Genomic DNA, 20,277 nt, shown 5'->3' with positions numbered 1-20,277 from the left:
CTGAATTCATTAACATGACAAACAGCAGTGTTGATTGTATTTTCATTAAAACAATCCTGGCAGGCTTGTTCCACCATGTTGGTTAGGCCTTGGCTGAGACTTCAAATTCCCCTTGAGTCCTGCTCCAAAAGCTGTCAGATTTCATTTAAGTCTTATATCAGTAGAACAATGATATTTTATTGCCTCTAATCAGCTTGCAGTACCTAAGTAGAATAGAAGGCATTCCATGAGACGAGTGGCATTAATTAACAGGATGTCGTTCTGTATGGGTAAAGATGGAGATGGAGGGTGTCTAAAGCTCTAGAGGGTTCAGATGATATGTACATTTGTAAAGTACACTATCGCCCATGAGGTTATCCTGGTGCTGAGCAGGTGTGTTTTCATAGCCCTGTCTATGGTAGGTTGGTTAATTGAAAAATCAGGTCTTCCATTTCTTGCGGAATTCAAGAAGAGAGGAGGAGACTCTGATATGGAGTGTGAGGCCGTTCCACACTTTAGGAGCAATATTAGAGAATTCCCTTTCTCCTCATCTGTTCTGCGTATGTGTGGGATGTGTGTGAGTCGGAATCCTGTGGAGCGGTGGAGTCTGGATGGTTGGTGAAAGGAGATGCAGCTATTCAGGTTGTTGGGGCCCTGAGTTGTGCAGGGCTGTACTGTATGTACTCTGACTGTATTTATCTATAAAAATCAGTAAAAATGGGAAACTGGGAGCCTTATTCATAGGCAGTATGCTTAGCTTATTTACTGGGTAAGGCATTTGTTAAAGCCAATGTGCCTCTAATGGTGGATTGTTTTCACACTAGGTTACAGGCTGTGAATACTTATTATGTTACATTAAATTTCACAGATTACCAGAGAAGGCAAGGGTTTTGGTGTTCGCCATCCCCTGTGACAAACCCTGGGTGTGGAAGATTTTCATTGTGATAATTAATCCTTCTTAGGCTCTTTTGAGAGAGGATGTATATTGTTATGCTAACCGTATTTTTATATATATTTGTAATTTTATACTTGGATGTGTGATAGTTGCTAGCATATACGCTCTTCAGAAGGGTTGTGTTTGTTATAGTGTCAAGCCAATGGTAAATACTACAGGCTTTATTGAGTCTATGGGAAAAGTTATGCCAGATTTCAAATGTTCGATCTGTTTACTTTGAAAAGTTATGAGAAAGCCAGTAGCCCTTATTTGTTGTGAAACCATGTGTTAAAAGCAATATGCTTTTAATAGGGTTTTTTGTTGTTAATCTATGATCGAAGCCAACAGGCAGGTATTTTGTTAAATAGAATCTCTGAGATATTCATTGTAGGCAAGAGTGTTGTTTCCCTTTCACGAACAAACTGTGGGGACAGGAGATTTGCAATGTGAAAATCCTTTTAGGCCCTCCTAGAAGAGATTTTATATGGTTTTGACAGTTGTAATTCTGTACACATTTGTGTTTTGTTTTGTGTACCTGATGGTCCATTGTGGGAAAGCATATGCTCAATACAGTAGGTCAGATTTGGTTATGATGATAAGCCAGTGATATGGCTACATGCCTGATTGATGCACTGGGAAATGTACTTACCTGTTTTTATAAATGTTACAGCAAAGGCAATAAGCCTAATATACCGTCGCAGCTGCTACCAGTAGGTCATGGTGGGGTGGCAGGGTAGCAACAGCGGGTGATAGGGTGAAATAATACAATAAAAATCATAACGTACCTGATTCTGGGCTGCCTTGCTCTTTTGTGCTGTTCCATTCTTCTGCTTCTCCTAGCAGTTTCTGGGACACACTCTCCATCCAACCCAGACGCTGCTCTCATTCAGTGAGAGCATCGCCAAAATTGGCCTGAGCGGGCTAGTGTAACGCTCCCCTGAGGCACAGGGAGTCTGTGCTGTTACCCCAACTAGCTGCAACAGCCAGGTGGAGAAATCTAAGTGCGCATGTCTGTTTGGCCGGTCTGAGGCGATCAGCCAAAGAGACATGCGCACTTAGAAGTGCAACTAGCACTTCATTCCTCCGCTCTTTCTCGTGCCCCGGCCCCACCCCTCCCTGCCCAAACTGCCTCAGTCAGCAGCTAACAAAATAAAACAATAATAAAATATAGTTTAATTTTTCAGCTCCTAGCTTGAGCCAGTGGGTGATGCTCCTCCGCTGCTAACTTATTTACTATGAAACACATATGTTGAAGCTAAAAAGCCTGTAAGGGTGGGTTGTTATTGTACTATGTTAAGCCTGCAGATACGTATTTTGTTATATGAAATCTCAGATTTCCTATGTAGGCATTGATTCAGGTGCCGATTACACCCACTTAAAAACCCAGGGGGGGTAGATTTGCACTGTAATAATTCTTGCTAGAAACTCTTTGGGAGGTGAGACAGAGGTTCCTGTCTTCTACAATACTGCAATAAAAACATTACAAACACATTACATATTTATATAAATGTAGATCTGATGCATACACTGGTCATTAAAGTGACAAGTCTGCACCAGGGACAATTTCCTCAATATGTCATCATTATCATGCTGCATATACAGAGTCCATGACTTATGGACCAATAGGACACAAACCCTTTGTTTGATACCTCCTCTCATGTCCGGCTACTATATGTGGTCAAGTGTGGTGAAAGTGCACCACCTACTGGTCAAATAATAGTTGACAACTTCAGCTCAACTAACTAACCCTTGTCTGTTTTATATGTAAAGCAACTGTGAATCGAGATAAATGTTCCCTTTTTTAGTGCCTTGATTTTTTTTTTATTACTGTGTACAAAAAGTGATGGATGGAATGATTGAATTAATCTCCTCAGCCACTGATAATCACTAGGGTGATGCATCCCAAGCCATTGTTATTTTTCACACCATGACACCTCAGTTTGGATGCAGGTATATGGAAATCAGTCTTGATCCTGCGCCATTCAGAACAGTCCAGCCTGAACTGCCAGGCCAGGTCCTCCCTGAATCGGTACACAAGCAACCTAGGACCAATTTTGCTCTTGTTATGGGCTCATCAGCTGGGTATAGCTTGGTTCCAGTGACACAGTGTGCACGGGACCCACGCCTGGGCATGCCCGTTCCATGTAGGGCGACATACTGCAGTATACAAAAAGTCGTGGATGGAATAATTGAATTAATCTCAATCACTGGGGCCACATCCCAGGCCAATCGTTATTTTGCACACCATGCCACCTCAGTGGTTTTTTTGTGCAACTAAAGTGCTGCTTTCTTGCTTATTAGAGTAGTCGTGTCATGGGCTGTGTCATTTTTCTGTTTTTATCTCTTCCTTGAGTGACTTTACACCTTGTACATTTGCAAATTTTTTTCTGTTTGAATCTCTTATGTAACTCAAGTAATCCAAAGTCCTTATGTAACGCAACTGGTTCTTTTGTAAAGCGCTCTGACACCTTCGGGTAATGTTCGGGCTATATAAAATCGCATTAAATAAATAAAAAAATAAAAAATGGGCTCTAGTGTGAGGAGCCCCTAGCTGTTGTTGGAATTATAAAATACAATACAAATCAGGTTTTCAGTGGGCCCCTCAGGGCCCCTGTGCCACTGCACCTGCTGCATCAATGGAAGCTATGCCCCTGATGATGATGTATCATACATGTTAAGCTGGTGAGCTCTTGTGATAACCTCAGAAGTAGCTATGGAATAGAGGGGTGGGGCAGGTGTAACTGGTTGTATTTTCAGTACCCCTGTGCTAATAAGTCTGTTTTCTCCTAAAGTTATGTGCGAGAGAAGACCAAGACAGACGTGGACATGCGCGTGGGCGTGCACACGGGAACGGTCATCGGGGGAGTCCTCGGGCAGAAGCGCTGGCAGTACGATGTGTGGTCGACGGACGTGACGTTAGCAAACAAGATGGAAGCCGGAGGCATCCCGGGGTGAGTACTTAATGAGCACATAGACACCCACTCTGTTCTCACTGCAGATGTTCGCATCTGCTATGGACGATGCGGTTGTGCTACACATAGCCATATGGTTTAGAACTTGATGACGCTGACTGGGCAGGTAATGTACAGTAACCAGGAGCCACATGTATAGAACGTCAGTACATTTTGTCAGGCCTCTTATGATATTTCAGTGTTTTGGTAGGATTGTATAGGAGGGGGTCCAAACCCTACATAAAACATAGTGCTATTATTCCTCGATGCCAGAGACTGACAGGCAGCTTTCTGGCAAGTGACAGTGATGTGATCTTTTAAATGTAATTTTATTGTGAGGTTACAGCGTAAATCAGTGCCTGAAAGAATTATATGAGTCAAAGTCATGATTCTGAGTGAAAATTGGCACGTCTGATGTGACCTCTTCATTTTGTGCCAGAACTGCTGCAGTAATGTGCTTTAGGCAGAACACTGGATAGTGAGGGATTGACCCCTGCTTTATGCAGAACACTGGATTGTGAGGGATTAATCCCTGCTTTATGCAGAACACTGGATTGTGAGGGATTAATCCCTGCTTTATGCAGCACACTGGATTGTGAGGGTTGACCCCTGCTTTATGCAGAACACTGGATTGTGAGGGATTTAACCCTGCGTGTCGAGACATATGTGACCTCTTATTAAATATCCCTGTTTGGCTCATGGTGCCATATCTACCAATGAGGTCATTAGGGAGGGCAGGATGAGGCAAGCTAGCACTGGAGGAATCCCATGTTAGAAAGACCCCTGGCTCTTCCTGCATCTCACTAACAAAGAGTATTCGTGGATAGAAGTTGCTAGGCCTTGCCTTTGGATGGCTTGTTTAACATGCTAGCATGCTAGGATTTGTGGCACGTCACCGCTGAGGACTGTCCTACTTTTCCTGGGGGGCTGGAGTAAAACTGGCGCACTGCTTCGTGTATCAATGGAATTATATACCAGTAGCATTCATTCCACCTGATGAAAGAGCTCCCCTGACAACCAGCTCAGGACACTTGTCCCACCTAACTAGTCATCACGTTCTAATTTATGCAGCCCTTCTTTAGGGTCTGGGTGTACATGAATGGCACCACCTTTCACTTTAAAAGATGTGCCTCAGTCCACATAGGTGGAATGGACCTGTGTATTCTTGAGCTAGGTGTGTGTGGGTGTGTGCTAACCAGTGTCATCCATATCTTTTATGCTGTAAAGCCCCACTACATTCAGCACAGTCACAGGCCCCATTTACTTAGCATGTAATACATGGACAGATTTCCTTTCACTAACTTTAGGGGTCATCTAGCGCAATTAGTGAAAGATCCGTCGTAACAATAAATCAGAAAGATAAACACACGTACATAATGTGTCAGACATGATGTCGATACACAAACAGCAGGGCCAGTGGGATTATGCAATTTTGCAGCTGCAGTGTTTTCTGCCTTAATATGGATTTGCCACAGCTGCTACATAACCCATCATCTGCTGCACAATCTGAAGATTTTAACCTAAAACTAGTTGTTTCTAACTCAAACGGATACAAAGCTACTAAAAATGTGGCAACATGTGTTGCTGTGCAATAAAAAGCTCTTTGCAAAGGTTCACTGGTATTTCTGTTGCTGATTGCTGCATTTGGGTGTCAGACTGGTACCAAAGAGGTGAAATCTTTGCCCAGATAGTGTTAACATGTAAAATGTTTATGGTGATGGATTAAACCCAGATCTTTTGACTGGGTGTGAGTGTTTGATTGGCTCAGATGCTCCGTCCATCATCCCCTTTTGTATCGTTTTGTTCGCCCTAAGTTGGCAGGGTATGCTCAGACGGGAGTCCCTTGCTCACTTTGCCGCTGGATTCAAGCTAGTCTGGCTGATGACGGCTGAAATGCCAGAAACTGGTCCCAGGATGCTTGTTTCAGGTCCAGGGAAGACATGGCTTTGGCATTTCCGGCTGTACTGTTCCCATGAGGCACAGGGTCAGACTGATTTGCATATGGCCATGTCTGAACTGGGGTGGCGGAGTGAGGTAAAGAATGGTGATGGATTAAACCCAGATCAGTTGACTGGGGGTGAGTGTTTGATTTGCTCAAACGCTCCGTCCATCATCCCCTTTTGTATCGCTTCATCCCACTTAGGGCGGCACATTAAAACATACAAAAAAGTGATGGATGAAATGCTTGAATTAATCTCAGCCACTGGTAATTACTCTAGGCTGCATCCCAATCCATTATTATTTTGCACACTGTCACCTCAGTTTCGGCCCAGCTATATGCAAATCAGTCTTGACCCTGCTCCAATCAGAACAGTCCAGCCCGAACTGCCAAGCCAAGTCCTCCCTGAACCGGAACACAAGCAACCCAGGATCAGTTTCACCCTAGTTATGGCCTCATCAGGTGGGTACAGCTGGGTTCCAGAGGCAAAGTGTGTACGGGACCCTTGTCTGGGCTTACCCATTTCACTTGGGGCGACACACTAAAGTATACAAAAAAGTGATGGATGGAATGCTTTAATTGATCTCAGCCACTGATAGTTACTCGGGCCGCATCCCAATCCATTGTTATTTTTCACACCATGTCACCTCAGTGTGGACCCAGCTAGATGCAAATCAGTCTTGACCCTGCTCCAACCAGAACAGTGCAGCCCGAAATGCCAAGCCAGGTCCCCCATGAACCAAAACGCCAGCAACCTAGGACCAGTTTCTCCATAGTTATGGGTGCATCAGCAGGGCACATCTTGGTTCCATTGACACAGTGTGCACGTGACCCACACCTGGGCATACCCAACCCACTTAAGGCGACACACTAAAGGGTGCAAAAAAGTGATGGATTGAATGCTTGAATTAATCTCATCCACTGGTACTTACGCAGGCCTCTTCTGTAACTCAAGCAATACATGACCAGTTTGCACCAATTATGGGCTCATTAGCTTGGTTCCAGTGACACAGTATCCAAGGGACCAACATCTGGGCATACCCATCCCACTTAGGGAGACTCACTAAAGTATACATAAAAGTGATGGATGGAATGATTGAATTAATATCGGCCACTGGTAATTACTCAGGCCTCTTCTGTAATACTTCAGTGTCCGGTGGTGTAAGAAATGTATGCACATGCCCAATGTACCCCTCGGGCACTATAAACAATATGGCCCCAGGTGAGCAAACCGTGACTGCTACAAGGATGAGCTCAGATCTGCAAACCCCAGAATAGAAATGAAGAAAACCAGTCAAGTGCAGTCCCGTTCAAGGTTAAGTGACAGATGTCTCTTTTTGTCTCCTCAAATAAAGATTTGTGTTCTTTCTCACCTCTGAGTTCTGCTTTGTTCTGGTATGTTCATGCTATGTCTCTCCTACATAGTTGTGTGTGAACAGTGGCAAACTAGCATCAGAAAGATATTTTTGAGTGGAAATGCTTCTTAGGTCAATGGATGTTAATGTCCCTCTGTGTGTCCTGCAGGCGAGTCCACATCTCTCAGAGTACCTTCAACTGCCTGAAGGGGGAGTTTGAAGTGGAGCCCGGCGATGGTGGGTCCAGGTGTGAATACCTGAAAGAGAAGAGCATCACTACCTACCTTATCCTTGTGCCAAAACAGCCGCTGAATAAGAATGGAATTAACGGCGTGGTAAGTGTCTTTCCCATTGTAGCAACGTGCGGTGAGATCAAGGACCGAGTCACATAACATGCTGAAAAAAGTTAGAAATTCACTCCCATAGAGCAACTCCTAAGTTTGGAACAAATGTTTGTTTTTTGTGGAATTTCATAAAGATTTTCATGTCTACTTCTAGATTCCTAGGCAAGTATGAAATATTAATGAGTACCTAAAAGTGTTACTATTTCTGTACATGGAAAAGTATGAGATGTGCAACCCTGGTAATATGCCCTTGCAAATGTTGCAGCACAGTTTTATATAATACTTACCCAAAGGTTCTGTGGGCTGGGCTACACGAGAAGACAGGAAGGTTGTGCTAGGTAGCAGAATAGGACATAATAGGGGCTCAGTGAGAGCATGCAGAGCATAGATCAGATACTCAAAAGTGGGTCATTTGTGGGCTGTTAGTGTGTTACTAAGGAGACGTCTGAGGCACAAAATAAGGTAGCTGGTTTGTGGGCTGTTAATGCATTGTGGTGTACTTTTCTTTAAAGAGCTGCATCATCAATTTTTTCTTAAATTGGAGCAGCTGCTGCCTTTTTTTTAAATGTATTTTTTTACTCTTCTTAATCTGCTGGCTGTATGACTGCTTCCTGTAAAAAGAACAGATGATGGATAGAATGCTGAACAAATCAACCATTCACCCCCAGTCACAGATGTGGGTTATATTTACTCGCCACGCCATTCCATCTTGGATCCAGCCATATGCAAATCAGTCTTGACCCTGTTCCCCATGGGAAAAGCCCACCCCGAACTGCCAGACCAGGTTCTCCCGGGACCGGAAAAAAGCATCCTGGGACCAGTTTTGGGGGTATCACCCCTCATCAGCCAGGCTAGCCTGAATCCGGTGGCATAGCAAGCACGGGGCCAATGTCAGGGAATACCCTTCCTACTTAGGGTGACAAATGCAAAAAGAACAGATGATGGAGGGAATGCTGAACAAATCAAACATTCAAATACAGTTACAAATCTGGGTTAAATCGATCGTTTTGTACTGCTCACCACACCATTCCAGCTTGGACCCAGCCATCTGCAAATCAGTCTTGACCCTGCTCCCATGGGAACAGTCCAGCCCGAACTGCAGGTCCAGATCCTCCCTGGAATGGAAACCAGAATCCTGGGACTGGTTTGTTTTGTATTCCATTCATCATTTGTGTGTTTTTTGATTTGTCACCCTAAGTGGGAAGGGTATGCCCAGATGTTTGTCTTGTGCTCACTATAGCACTGGATTCAAGCTAGCCTGGCTGATATGGGGTGGCACCCCTAAACCGGTCCCAGGACTTGTTTGGTCCTGGGAGGACCTTGCAGTTCGGGCTGGACTGTTCCCATGGGTAGAAGGGTCAAGACTGATTTGCACATGGCTGGCTGTAAACTGGGGTGGCGTGATGAGCAAAAAAACGAGGGATTTAACCCAGATATGTGACTGGGGGTGAATGTTTGATTTTCTTCTGCATTTTATCAAACATTTGTGTATTTTTTTTGCTGTGTCGCTGTAAGTGGGAAGGGTATTCCCAGACGTGGGTCCTGTGCTCACTATACCACTGGTTTCAATCTAACCTGGCTAATGAGAGGCGAAACCCTGACACTGATCCCTGGATGCTTGTATTCCAGTCCAGGGAGGACCTGGCCTGGCACTTTGGGCTGGACTGTTCCCATGGGGAGCAGGGTCAAGATTGATATGCATATAGCTGGGTCCAACTGGGGAGGCGTGGTTAGCAAAAACATGATCGAATTAACCCAGATCTATAACTGTGGCTAAATGTCTGATTTGGTCTGCATTCCATTTACTATTTCTGTGTATGATAGTTTCTTGCTGCAGGCGTGTCAAAAACTACCTAAGATGGTGAGTTTGTCTGCAGGACAAGTGGGGTGTACTGGTTGTGATGTCCTTGTAAATGATACCACTGGTTTTGAAGGTGGTGCAGGGCAGCAAGGGGTGCCAATGGACCTTCATCAGAATGGTGGCAATGTGATCACATGTCTTCAGGCCGTGTATGAGATGTGCTATAGCATGTAGGATGCCCTCTAATTGTACCACTGTGGAGTCTGGGAGGCCCCGGAGCAGAGCGTTACCCCCATCTAGTCTCGGGAATACGACGGCTTGAACAGCAGTCCTCAAGTCACTTCTTGGAAGAAATTGTTTCACTTTCTTTAGAAGAGAGAACTTGTACCAGATTCTCTTGTATTTTATTTTTTGGCTATGAGTTCCTTGAGGGTGAGGTTGGTGTCCTGGGTGCATCCAAGTGACTTGGCATTTCGTGAAAGTTGGATTTCAAAGCCACCAAGGTTCATGTCCCTGAGGCAGGGTTGTATTGTTTCTTGCTTGTTATTCTAGGCAAATAACAGAACTTTGTATTGGAGGGTGGTGGGGGGGAGATATGGCTTAAGTTAGGCTCTGGAAATCCAGGTCTGGATGATGTGGAGGCCGTCTGAAGTGCTGCACATCCAAAGCAGAGGAGACTTTCAAGCCAAGATGTGTATCTCTAACATATATCAGTAAATCTTGATGCTGTTCTCTGTGAGTAGAGCACCAACCGGCTCCATGTAGAGGATGTCAATGGCAAAGGACAGTATGGACTCCTGTGGGACATTTTGGGACCTGGACGATCCCATATGAACAAACTGTTGTTGATTGAGATGGCAGAAGAAGAACCAGTGAAACACATTGCTGGTGAATCCCATATGAGATCCCAGGGTGTGCATCCAGGTGGGATGGCTGGCTGTGTTAAAAGCAGCTGAGAGGTCCAGCAACATCATGGTGCAGGGGTCATCTTCATCTGTGGTTAGGAGGGCATTGTGTACCATGTGGAAAATAGCAGCCTCTGTGATGCAGCCTGCTCTGAAGCCAGACTGGCAGTGGTGCAGGAGATAATTAGCATTACTTTGACCTTGGAGTTGAACATAGACTGCTTTTTCAATGACCATGCCAATGAATGGTGGGTGAGCAATCGGCCAGTAGTTGGCCAGGCCTTGAGAGTAAAGTGTAGGTTTCTTTAGGAGTTGTAGGATCTGCCCTATATTGATAGCTGAAATCATTTTACTTTGCAGAGTAGCCTGATATGATGCTGAATGGTGGATGAAGGGTGCATGTACTAGAAGCAGATTTAGTATTTGATATAGCCAAGATAAGATGCCTGGAGCAAAGGATTGCCTTGCAAACAGCAGCTGTTGGCATGGCATAGCATATTGTTACCAGTTAAATGAAATATACAGAGTGGGTTTTGCTCTATACAGAGGACTCTCTCACCTCATGCTGTAGACGTATTTGTGTATCATTCCACCTTCAAGGAAATGCTTTCATTGGAATGCAAGAGGGAATATTTCACATCTGAAAAGTTCATCCAATCACAAGGCTGTTTGTCACATCCAATTCCAATTATGTAACTCGTATATTTGTTCTATACAATCTTTTCTGGTTACTTTTTCCCCAGGATTGGCAAAGCCAATAGTGCAAGCCTTAATGTGAAAAACAACACACCTAAACTGAATTTATGAATGCCTATGTTTACGCGTTAAATCCTGAACTTTTGGCTTTGCGAATGCTTGTTATTGTAGCAGATGATAAAATGTATACTCTGGGGTTGATTTTATACTAGGTTAGAGAAACCAGGATATGATCAGTAGTCAGGTTAGTACATGTATCTGGAATAATGCTAGACAGCCTTTTTTGTTTATTTTAGAAGTTGTCCCTGACTTCATCACATGGGAATTCTCCATTGTTGATCAACACAAAGGAGTGTAATGGGAGCATCAACACCACCTGCACAACCCCGGATGAAGGTGAAGAGCTGGACACAAGGGTGAGTGGGAGTGCTAAAGATGTACTGTAGTATAGCCGTCCCTACTGATGTTGACATTCAGCCCTCAACACTAATCTAATAGCACCAACCTTATACTGGATTGCACTAAACTAGGTAAACTTAGCCTCGCCCTTTCCAGAAGACAGTGTGACCTGATTCCTCACCCCAACAAATCTTAAGAAATAGGAATGACAGTGACTTATGCCAACAAAGTTACATTTGTTGATGCAGAAAAATTAATAGGGATAATGGAAAATGTTAAAAGAGAAAAAGAATGGTCCATTACTTTGCTGAATTGGCATTTCTATACTTTGAACTCTAAACAATGAACATCATTGATGGGGCCGCGTTGTGGGAAGTCGGACGGAGGAAATCCCTCGTAACAGGTGCTAATAAGCACTACAGATCCCCAACGTTCGGAGGCTCATGATGCAAACCTAACTTTGGCAGCAAGTTCTCAATTGCAGAAATCTACAAACAACGATACTTAGGCACAAACAAGCCTCTGACTTTCGTACTTTCACTTTTCTGTAGATTAACAGTTTTTTTAACTAATGTGAGTAAGGTGGGGATTTGTGTACCCCGTCCTGAAGAAGGAGCTCTGCTCCGAAACATGTTGACACACACTAGAGGTAACGTATATTAATTTACAAATTACCTCGCCTATCACCCCTTTTAACAGTACCAGCATGGGGAAGCATTAAAGTCTTTTGTCCTTTCCCACGTGCCAGGTGCTTTTTAAACCTCACCTATCCACTTAAAACCCCACCACTAACACTGATATCACCCCACATGCACCACACATAGCCAATAAGAAGTGCTCCTGCGTAATCGTAGATTAGTAGCACGCCGCATCCCGTAGAGGGGTGCGAAGAACCCAATGATGAAGCATGACACCAAGGGTTCTTTTTGGTGTGTGAGGGGTATTTTAAAAAACACTGTGTGCTCCCCACCATTGTAGGGATCACCCTCACACCTTCTGTGGATTCCATTTGTTTAAACATCATTGATGGGGAACATCATTGATGGGGAATGGGGCACCCCCCCACGCTTCAATTCCAAATTCATGTAAAAAGTAACACTTACTTTACTGCACTTAGAGCCTGTTGTGCATGTTTGAGCGGTCTTGATTGGTCTTTTCTACACAACTAGAAAATACTGTCTTTAGGCTCTGATATTCTAGTGTATATGCATTTGAGAATGGCATTTAGCAGCAAATCTGTAGTTAATGTTATATTAGAGACACATCTGCTGCGTGGATGTCAGAATATATTGTTTAAAACAATCATTAATGAAATGTGAGATAATGCCACAAAGGATGGAACAACTTAAAATGTGAAGTATATAAAATGTATAAATCAAAGTCATTGTAAGGAAATAAAGTGAAAATTATCTTTTGTGTAACTCGCAGTGCATTGCTGACAATGTGCCACATTTTCTTGTGATGTGTCATGTCATGGTATATTATGTCCCATTGCATATCGTGCCCTACTTTTAATCACACATCACATATGACATCATAAATGACATTAAAATGCAAGAGGTATCATAACAGTCCAAGTAATGTGTGAAAAAGATATTCATTTGGTGAAATTACCATCCTGTCATCATTTGTGCGCTCCACTCGTATATACCCACTCTAAATACATAGTCGTGTGTGTAATGTATTATAGAAATACAGTATATCTGCACATTTTTATAACATGGTGGCAGTGTAATGTGATAGAATTTATATAAAGCACTTAGTCATATTTACATCATTACTTGGAGGAGATTTGTGTGTTTTATATAGTGGCTAGCCTAATTAGTAGCAAGAAATAAATAGAATGTCAATGACTGGATGGTTTTCCGTATTATTGACCCACATTTGTTTGTTACCAAAGATGACATCATATATGATGGCACAAATCCCATCCCTAACTTCAGCACTGACCACATGACAAACAGCGTCATTATTACATCCATACTTACTTGACAGAAGCATTGCTGATGAGAATCTGAAACGAAGACCTAAAATTAAATTTTAAATGTGAAATGTCTTGGTCTCATGGCTTTCATTTTATTTTCCCTCACTGAGTAAGGTGCAAAGCACTGTAATGCAAAGTGTACAAAAAGACTGGCCTTTTCCCTTACAACCAAAAACCTGCAGCAAAGAGAGTTCAAACAGCAGAAATGTCCCCATGTTCACATGCTTCTAACTCTTCAATTGCCCTTCGTTAGGTAGTGAATCCCTCCTTTCCCAACCCGCGACGACGCCTGCGTCTGCGTGACCTCGCAGAAAGAGTCATCGATGCCAAGCAGAACGAGCAGGAGCTGAACAACCTACTAAACGAGGCCTTACTGGAGCGAGAAACCGTCCAGGCGTAAGTACCTCCATTTTGTAGCCCCACTTTCTCGGTGCTCTGAACAGTCTAGTGAGCAAAAGACAAAGAAGGTTGTATGAACACAAACTTTGTGCTGTGTATTCTTGAAACTTTAAAATTGCTTTTTTCCTCTACCCGTGACTGTTTACCTCTCGGTTTCTGTGTAATTTGTACTTTGAAAACCGATTTTTTTTCTACCCACGACTGTTTACATTTCTTTCCTAGTTTTTTCCTATAGTGTGCTAAAGCCTGTAGACGGCAATCAACCCGCCCCTTTTTAGGTCAAGGACCTAAAGGCTGCGCTTGCGCAGTCTGGGGTCAGAGATTTAATGTCTCTTAGTGTGTTGGTTAACCCGCCTCCCTGCCCCGTCTCTCCTCCATTGGCTGGCTTCCTAAACGGAGGCCAGCCATTGGAGGAGAGATGCATCACTCCAATTTAGCCCCGTCTTTTTCGGATTCGGGGGCGTAAGTTTTGCTGTTCTTTAGACAGTGACGTCATGCGTCACTCAAAACAGCAAAACCACGCCCCCGATTCTGAAAAATTCAGAAGCCTGCGGCCGCCATTTTTCTTTCCCCGCAGTGAAGGTGAGCCTCGAGCCTCTGCCTCTGTCCCCGTTTGTGCCGTTTTTATGCCACACGTCTCCACAGCTACGCTGCTCCCACAGTCACACCACCCCAGTAAGCAGCAGGTAATGATGCGGCTTCACAAAATCGGCAGACAAACAGCGGGACCAAAGGAGACCTCGGGAAGAAGCTCCCGCAGCCTCACGATTCCCACAGCTCTGCGACCCTCAGCTGAGAAGTGAGTTATGGGGCCAGACGAGCAGGCAGGCAGACAGCGAAGTGGCTTCACAGTGGCTGAAGAGTCAGAAGCAGGCAGCGTCTTCTCGGCTCCAGCGGCTCCGCTGCACCAGCAGACGCGCAGGTAGGCGGTGAAATCAGCGGGTCGACCCTACTCCATGGCCCTTGGATAGCACTTAAAAAGTTATGTTTTAAGCTTAGCAGCAAGCTATCTGTTGGGAGCGCAAAATGCTGTTTGTAGGGAGCATAGGTGGAGGATCACTGCGGTGCTAGCGGTGAAGCCTGTTTGCTTTACTTCTCGGGGCTCGTGAAAGAGGGGCTGTGAGGGTACAGCGGTGTGGAGAGGGGCAGTGCTCTCAGCGTCTGTCAGACGCTTTCCTTTGTTACTTTGTTCGTTCTGGTACTCGCTGAGCCGGACGGAGATATGGAGCCGGGAGCTGCGGGATGGATGCAGGAGGAGTTACCGGGCTGCAGGTAAAACACTCCTACCACATTATAGTGGAAATTGATAGTGCTCCCTGCTACAAACTAATGTTTCCTGGGCGAAACAATGTCTCACGTTGCTGACCTTATGCCTCGGTTCTGTAGCGAACAACGCCGACCTCTGCTGATAAGGAGTCCAGTTCATGCATCCCCTTTCACTCCATACATAATGCACCAGCATGTAACGGAACTTGCAAGTAATGGTCCACCATGTGTGTAACACGTCCCCCATCATGTGCCGCCCCCATCTCGTGTTGCCTCCTACACCCCCCAATCTCATGCCCCCCCCCCACCACCTCAGCATCACTGAAGTGCTCGTACCCCTCACTGCTGGTTACCGGAACTCCAATATTTTTTCACCCCTTCACAGATGAGCGATTTAGTTACAGCTTCCTGGTGAGCCATTCTCATAGAGGGTGCTGACAGAGGAATGGGGTGTTAAAACACTCTGTAGCCACATTACAAGGAAATGTTTACAGTTTACCGTTACACAAGCATCCCCATCGGGAACCTGGGTCAGCGAGCCATGCTTTTACGAGGGCCTAATAAGTGAGCACGAAAAACTGCATAGCAAACAACTGGATGCATTACATTTGTTTCAAGAAGTGTTTTTCTTTGCACCCAGACATATCATGGGGCAGTGCCTCGTTTACCACAAAAAACGAGTCCGCAATGCACACTGGGTCTTTCCTTTAGTCGTGCCTTTTGATACCTCAAAGGAGCAATCTGCTTGCCCATTTAATTGGCTTTAACTGTGTGTGGACATAACGTCATGCTCTTAGGCATATATATTTTAGTAGCCATCATTGCCGTAGGCATGCATGTAATGTAATACTCGCCTTCGGAAGGATATCTGGTACACTGTAATTCACTTGAAATGAATTCCTCGTGTCTGTTCTTTGTACTTTCTTACGCCGTTTATGTCGGTAGCTGGCTGGGTGCTTTGATGTCTATGTTATTGTTTTCTTTGTATTTTCCCATCAGATCTTTCGTCTTGTGTTGCTTTAGTCCCAGCCGTAGTCACACTGCTGTCTGGTCCCACTTTCAGATTTGCCCTTCTGGGTGGGAATCTCTTTTGAAACGGTGAAGAGCTGGAGCCCACGAAATCTGCATGCAACTGCGTGTGTGTGTGTTTTTCAAATGTGTCTGCTTGCATGCTTGCCCTGAGTCCCCATGACTCTGACCTATTTACTATCCCCCCCCACCCCACCCGGAGGACACCCAGCTGTTCCCTTGTGACCGGTTTTAAGTCGAGGACCACCCCTCGAGCGCTGTAAACCGAGGAGGGAGTTTCCTGCCGAACAGGCCTGACATCCCTGGAAGAACACTCAGCTCGTGAGACTGTCGTGTTAAGAAGTTCTGGCGTACCCTGAGCCCCTCGCCAGGGCCCCTACAGACACTTCTATTGCAAGTTGCCAAGGGAAACTCGTCAAGGGGGCGTTGAGTGAATTGTACCACTGTAAGCAGGATGGCAACCTCGACTGTATCGAAGTAGTTGGGTCAATTGAAGCAAACAAGACTACTACACCCATAATGCATTAGGTTGTCACACAAAAGCACAGGGCTGGAAGCAATAACATGGAATGGCCTTTACATCTGATTACAATTAGATGATGTAATAGCAAGTCGCTACTTACAGAGCTTATAAACAGCATGTGTGATATGAATCGGTATATAAACAAACATTGGCAAATCCAATAGGTGTCGTCTTTTGTTTCTATCTCACTACCAAAGAACATCCCTCTCCCTACCTCACTCTTTCACTACCTCACTCTCTCTGTCTCTCACTACCTCACTCTCTATCTACCTCACTCTCTCTCACTACATCACTCTCTCTATCTCCCTACTCCACTCTATCTATCTCACTACCTCACTATCTCACGACTTCTCTCTCTCAAAACCTCACTACCTCACTCTCTCACTACCTCACTCTCTATCTCACTACATCACAACTTCACTCTCTCTCTCTAACTCACTACCTCACTCACTCTCTATCTCACTACCTCACTCGCTCTCTTTCTATCTCACTAACTCACTTTCACTCTCTCTTTCACTACCTCACTCTCTCTCTATCTCACTACCTCACAACATCCCTCTCCCTCACTAACTCACTCTTTCACTACCTCACTCTCTCTATCTCACTACCTCACTCTCTCTCTGCTAATGCAATAGGTCTCACATATGCAAACAATTCAGCTATTGCCAATAGAAATGACAATGCCATTTATTTAGGGATAAAAAAAAATACAACAATTATGAGCAATGCCAATAGCTCTACCTATAATATTGCCGAGACCATTGCATTGTAAATGCTTGTTTATTTAAGGTAAAAAGGCAAAATACACCGCAGAGGCTAACCAGAGTGTGTTTAAGAGACTGCTTAATCTGCTTTAAGGTTTAAACTGTGTTGAAAAGTGGCTAGAAAAAGCAATTTGTTTAAGTGTTTTCGAAAAGCAGTATTTTTAGTGGCTTTAGATTTGATGAGCCTTACCCTGTAGGGTTGAACAGGAACTGAAAAGTGTGGATTGAGCCTGTCTGTATCCAAGGAGATTCTGACTTCAGGAGCACCTCTCTTCCCACCAGTTTGTGTTTAAGGTCACATGCCTCTTATATGTGTTTCTTACTGGTTGTTGCATCTGTGCTCTGATTGATTCCTAGGTCTAAGGTTTCTATTGGACCTAGGGCTTATGGTTACAGTTCTGATTGACTGATAGGTCTGGGTTTCTGATTAGTTCCTTGGGCTACGATTTATATTGGACTTATGGCTTAGGGTTAGAGTTCTGATTGGCCGATAGGTCTGAGGGTTCTGATTGGTTCCTAGGGCTTTCTTTTGGACGTAGGGTCTATGTTTATGCAGGGCCGGCCCTAGGCGGTGCGTCCGGTGCCACCACACCGGGTGCTGGCTTCCTGGCGGCGCTGTGTTTGCAAGTTTATTACCTTTTTAAAGCACCTGCTGCAGCGTTCCTTTCCTGAGGCAATTGCCAGGCCTCACAAAAATGTCAAGATAACTCCTGTGATTAATTATCTTCCTGGAGAGAGATGAGTGTTTTGTATAATTGAGGTTTTGACTTATGCAAAGTTAGTGCAGAGGGTTAATATGCCTGCTGCAAAGAATGTGTACTAAGTAGTGAGTGCATATAATGCACACAGATCAGCAGGTTACAGCTTTTAAAAGAGACATCCTTTTGTTACTTGCGATTTATAACTTACAGTCCAAATGTACAACAGTGAGCTATTAACTTTCAACATAGCACTGCATACACACTGCAAAGTATACAGTAGAACATTGATTAATGTTGCAAAAAGGGTTAATTTGGCTGGAAATCGATTCTTATTATTAAAGAAAACTTCCAACTATGCGGTTTCTTTTTCAACTCTGAGGTTGTGCTTCTCCACACCAAGCACACTTAAACGATACTGCCTGCCAGTATGGATGACATGCGACTCCTACACATTTAGCCCTTTGGCTTATGTAACATTTTCTATACACTAATTTACACATGTATAATTAATTGTCTCTGTGTAATGTGTGTGTGTTGCGAAATACCTTGACACCCTACACTGGTATGAGAGGTGCTATATATCTAATTCAATGCATCTGAGAAAGAGTGCTGATGGAGACTTTGGTCAGATGTACGACCTGCCAAATAGCGCCTCACAAATTGCGTCTCATTTGAGGCTTGCAATTGCCGCGGCGCTATTTGGCATGTACAACAATGTGTTTAACACTGTATGTGATTCCCAACGGGGTCGCAAATTGCAAGGATCATGAATATTAATGAGCCTCTCGCAATTTGCGAGTCCATTGGGTGTGACAGGCCCTCCCAGGGATGGTAAATAAAGCAACAACACAAAAGCCAATACTGCAAGTTCTTACAGGAGGAGTCACTCAACACAATGGACTAAACTAAGTGCGAGAGGGGACTGATTTGTCAGAATTAATCTTATTTATTATTCACAATTTTTTGAACGATTTGTTGGTTAAAGTTCACCAAACATTTCACAATTTATCAAAAGACAGACACTACGAAATACAATTAGCATAAAATTGACATTTACAAAGATTAGTGCACAATAGTGAAAAAAGTGAAAAAATTACAAACCAACCATAGTTTATCAACATTCACATACAAATCTCACTCTCTCTCACCAACCATACTTGCATACAGAAATATTTACAATTTCACAAATCTCAATTTTCAAAAACACCAAGGACATATGTTTAATTAGTTAGTGTTTTAGTCTGTTTAGGAGAAGCTATATGATAAATAGCGTCCTTATGGTGTGCATAGGCGGTCTAAGCGTTTCGAACCCCTATTAGATGCGGGGGTTCTCATCAGGACCTCTTAACTGTGGGGGGAAGAAGAAATAGGATCGGGGTCACTGTCATTGAAACAAAACTTAGACAAAAAAGCTGCCACGATACCACCCTTGGGTCTGCCTCTTACCTATGGTATTAGTGTACACCATTTACACTTTGAACAAGGCGGGACACCGGACGATGACAAACTGTGGGACAAATTAACAACAAACTCATAGTCACCGAACTATTTAGGGTTCTCTCTGTAACTCTCAAGAACAGCCAAGTCACAAAAAAATGAACTTACATTTGTTGGAACGTGGTCTCTGGGCTCTATTTCTGAAAGGGAGAAGCGACTGATCAGTATACCATAAAAGTGATGTGTGTTCATGTGTGGCGGCGCGGGGCCAGCGGGGAATGACTTACTTGGAAAAGGTTTACGCAGGGAGCACTTAGGGCTGGGTGCGAATAAATCTGTAAAAGGAAAAAGACGGGATTTAGGGGGTGTGGGAGCACAATGGACGCTCGATTCCGCAGAGGGGTTGCCGAGGATACAGGGAGATGTATCTACTGGGTGTGAAACGGACGCTCGGTTACTTAGTTAGGTCGCCTGTTTACCTTGCGCTTGATCACGTCCGTCCTCCGTCAGTGTCTGGATAGAGTCGGCATTCAATGACTCGAATGGGGGACTCGCTGGCATGAAGGATCCTTTCAGAACGCCGCCTTACTTCCTGGTGATAGCGGTTCTGGGAATTGTAGTTCCAGCTAACAGCATTGATGGGAACTGTAGTTCGAAATGTCTATTCCATATGCGCTGTTGTCATAGGGCAGGATTTCAAAAGTGTTGCATCGAATTTCCAAACAGCTTTTCTAAGTGAGCCGATATAACTCGGACATTTCATTAAGACCTTCAATTGCCGCATTAAATTTTAGAATGAGCATTGCCGCACGTTGCAGCAGTTTTTTGTCTAGATCCCCGCCTCGTGGATCAATCTCAACCTTTAGAATCA

The 20,277-nt window shown here is 44.2% G+C and overlaps 1 protein-coding gene across 3 annotated transcripts in view; it reads left to right on the top strand.

Moving 5' to 3' along the window:
- Positions 1 to 20,277, top strand: part of ADCY3 (adenylate cyclase 3) — a 519,000-nt gene that overhangs the window by 415,388 nt on the left and 83,335 nt on the right. For all 3 annotated transcript variants that reach the window (XM_078649931.1, XM_078649932.1, XM_078649930.1), the window contains 4 exons: positions 3,706 to 3,864; positions 7,328 to 7,493; positions 11,201 to 11,320; positions 13,541 to 13,683. In XM_078649931.1, coding sequence (XP_078506057.1) covers positions 3,706 to 3,864; positions 7,328 to 7,493; positions 11,201 to 11,320; positions 13,541 to 13,683 — 588 coding nt within the window. The remainder of the gene's footprint in view (positions 1 to 3,705; positions 3,865 to 7,327; positions 7,494 to 11,200; positions 11,321 to 13,540; positions 13,684 to 20,277) is intronic.

The sequence above is a fragment of the Lissotriton helveticus genome, chromosome 6, assembly GCF_964261635.1.
Source record: "Lissotriton helveticus chromosome 6, aLisHel1.1, whole genome shotgun sequence".
Taxonomy (NCBI): Eukaryota; Metazoa; Chordata; class Amphibia; order Caudata; family Salamandridae; genus Lissotriton; species Lissotriton helveticus.
Note: the sequence above shows the minus strand (reverse complement) of the source record. Positions and strands in the feature narration are given on the sequence as shown.